The 2,939-nt window shown below is 54.1% G+C and overlaps 2 protein-coding genes across 2 annotated transcripts in view; both read left to right on the forward strand.

Annotated features, from left to right (window-relative positions):
• Positions 1-327: 327 nt before the first annotated feature.
• Positions 328-1,605, forward strand: LOC119571295 (craniofacial development protein 2-like). Its single transcript, XM_037918675.1, has one exon. It carries the CDS (start codon positions 328-330, stop codon positions 1,603-1,605), a length of 1,278 nt encoding a protein of 425 aa, XP_037774603.1.
• Positions 1,606-1,712: 107 nt separating this feature from the next.
• Positions 1,713-2,939, forward strand: part of LOC119571296 — a gene marked incomplete at its 3' end in the record, with an annotated part of 1,577 nt that continues 350 nt past the window's right edge. The window contains exons 1-3 of the mRNA XM_037918676.1: positions 1,713-1,908; positions 2,115-2,602; positions 2,697-2,926. Coding sequence (XP_037774604.1) covers positions 1,713-1,908; positions 2,115-2,602; positions 2,697-2,926 — 914 coding nt within the window. The remainder of the gene's footprint in view (positions 1,909-2,114; positions 2,603-2,696; positions 2,927-2,939) is intronic.

A 2,939-nucleotide genomic window follows, 5' to 3' on the forward strand; every position in this document is an offset into this window, starting at 1 on the left:
ACTCCAGGGCCGGGGTGGCCAAAAGCGTCTAAAAAAAAAAAAGGGGCGCAGCAGGGTTTTCGAGTTTAAGCCAGAATGATGGCGTAAGGTCCAGGCGCTCGGGGTTTTCTCCGACGGTTTGGGGGGGACCATCCAAAAAGGGCCCCCCTGGGCAGTACCGCCCGCCTAAGCTGGGAAACCCCAAACCCGTAAGGGGCTGACCCGCCACAGTCTGCCTGCTTCAATGGGTGCTTTGAGCTAGGAAAAAGACCGACAAGCAGACTGCAAACCCTGCACCAGGCAAAAGACAGAAAAAGAAGACCACAATCTTGCGATTAGCAAGCTGGAATGTCAGGACAATGTGTCCTGGCCTCTCCAGCGACCTACAACAGGTCAATGACTCAAGAAAAACAGCCATCATCGACCGCGAAGCTCACAAGGCTGAACATTGACATTGCTGCGCTGCAGGAAACCAGACTTGCATCAAACGGCAGCCTCAGAGAACAGAACTACACGTTCTTTTGGCAGGGCAAGAAACCCGAGGAACCAAGAGTGCATGGCGTTGGATTCGCAGTGAAGAATTCTCTGTTGTCCACTATAGAACCACCATCCACTGGTTCCGCCCGCATCTTGTCTCTCCGCCTGTCAACCTTCTCAGGCCCAGTGAACATCCTGAGCATCTACGCTCCCACACTCTGCTCCTCAGCCGAGACCAAGGACCAGTTCTACGAGGAGCTTGACACCACCATCAGAGACATCCCTGCCATGGAACAACTATACCTGCTCGGCGACTTCAATGCCCGAGTGGGTTCCGACCGTGACTCCTGGCCCAGCTGCATCGGTCACTTCGGCATCGGCAAGATGAACGAGAATGGACAGAGGCTTCTTGAGTTATGCTCTTACCACGACCTATGCATAACCAACACGTTCTTTGCCACCAAGCCGCATCGCCGAGTGTCCTGGCGGCATCCCAGATCTCGCCACTGGCACCAGCTGGATCTCGTCATCACTCGGAGACCATCACTGAACTGTGTTCTCACCACACGCAGCTATCACAGTGCTGACTGCGACACTGACCACTCCATGGTCGGCAGTAAAATCCGTCTCCAACCCAAACGGATCCACCAATCTAAGCAGGAAGGTCGTCCCCACATTAACACCAGCAAGACGGCAATCCCAGACCTGTGCGAGCGCTTCACCAATTCCATTGAGAATGCCCTCAAAAACTGCCCTGGTGGCAACACTGAAGAGAGGTGGAGTCACATCCGTGATTTCATCTACAACTCTGCAATGGACACCTTCGGCAAGAGAGAGAGGCAGAACCCGGATTGGTTCGAAGCCGGCATTGCTGAACTAGAGCCAGCAATTGAGGCCAAGAGAGCTGCCCTCATTAACCACAAGAGGGAGCCTTCTGTGAAGTCACTCGCTGCACTCAGGAAGGCCAGGAACGACGCCCAACGGATCGTTCGGCGCTGCGCAAATGACTACTGGATCAACCTTTGTGAGAGTATCCAGCTCTCTGCTGACTGTGGCAATATTCGTGGCATGTATGAAGGCATGAAGAAGGCCTTCGGCTCAAGCATAAACAAGATCGCGCCCCTGAAATCAACTGCCAGCGAATCATAACAGACCGCAGCAAGCAGATTGAGAGATGGGCTGAACACTACCAGGAGCTCTACTCAAGAGAACGTGGTCACAGCCGCAGTGCCGAGAACACCGCCAGCCTCCCTGTCATGGAGGAGCTAGACGCTCCACCCTCCGTAGATGAACTGAGCAAGGCTATCGACTCCCTAGCCTGCGGCAAAGCTCCAGGAAAAGATGGCATCCCACCTGAAGTCATCAAGGTGGGAAAGAAGACTGCTCTCCTTCACCATCTGCACCAGCTGCTGCAGCAGTGCTGGGAAGAAGGAACAGTGCCCCAAGAGATGCGTGACGCCAAACATCGTCACTCTATACAAGAACAAGGGCGACCACAGCGACTGTAACAACTACCGTGGAATATCCCTCCTCAGCATTATTGGGAAGGCCTTCGCCCATGTAGTCCTCAACAGACTGCATTTGCTTGCAGAGCGCGTATACCCTGTGGGTTTAGAGTGGGAAGATCAACCATCGACATGATCTTCTCCCTACGACAGATCCAGAGAAATGCCGCGAACAGAGGCGACCGCTTTACATCGCATTATTGGACCTAACCAAGGCCTTCGACCTCGTCAGCAGGAACGGCCTTTTCACTCTGCTGCAGAAGATTGGGATGCCCCCCCAAGCTCCTGAGGATGATAACATCTTTCATGAAGACATGCAGGGCACTGTACAGTATGATGGTTTCCTCCTCGGACCCATTTCCAATCAAGAGCGGGGTGAAACAAGGGTGCGTACTCGCTCCGACACTCTTTGGAATCTTCTCTCTTTGCTGCTGTCCTACGCCTTCAGCCAGTCAGAGGACGGAGTGTACATTCACACCAGAAGCGACGGCAGCCTCTTCAAACTTGCCCGCCTCCGAGCTAAGACCAAAGTGAGGCAGGTACTCATACGAGAGATGCTCTTCGCTGATGATGCAGCACTGACGGCACACTCTGAAGAAGCATTGCAGCGACTCATCAACTGCTTCGCGCATGCATGCAGAGTTTGGCTTGACCATCAGCCTAAAGAAGACAAACATCCTAGGCCAAGATGTGAGCAGTACCCCAAGCATCACCATTGGTGATTACACCCTATAGGTCGTCGAGGACTTTGCGTACCTAGGCTCCACCATCGCCAGCAACCTCTCCCTGGACGCCGAACTCAACAAGCGCATCGGCAAGGCGGGAACTGCCACGGCTCGCTTGGCAAAGAGGGTCTGGAACAACAAGAAGCTGACCACCAACACCAAGATGAAGGTGTACCAGGCCTGCGTGCTCAGCACGCTGCTCTACGGCAGCGAGTCTTGGACCCTCTACTCCCGCCAAGAGTGCAGGCTCAGT

The sequence above is a fragment of the Penaeus monodon genome, unplaced genomic scaffold (assembly GCF_015228065.2).
Source record: "Penaeus monodon isolate SGIC_2016 unplaced genomic scaffold, NSTDA_Pmon_1 PmonScaffold_580, whole genome shotgun sequence".
NCBI lineage: Eukaryota > Metazoa > Arthropoda > Malacostraca > Decapoda > Penaeidae > Penaeus > Penaeus monodon.

Bases quoted from the DNA above. Each gene is read 5' to 3' on its own strand.
- LOC119571295 (XM_037918675.1), top strand. From the start codon at position 328: ATGTCAGGACAATGTGTCCTGGCCTCTCCAGCGACCTACAACAGGTCA.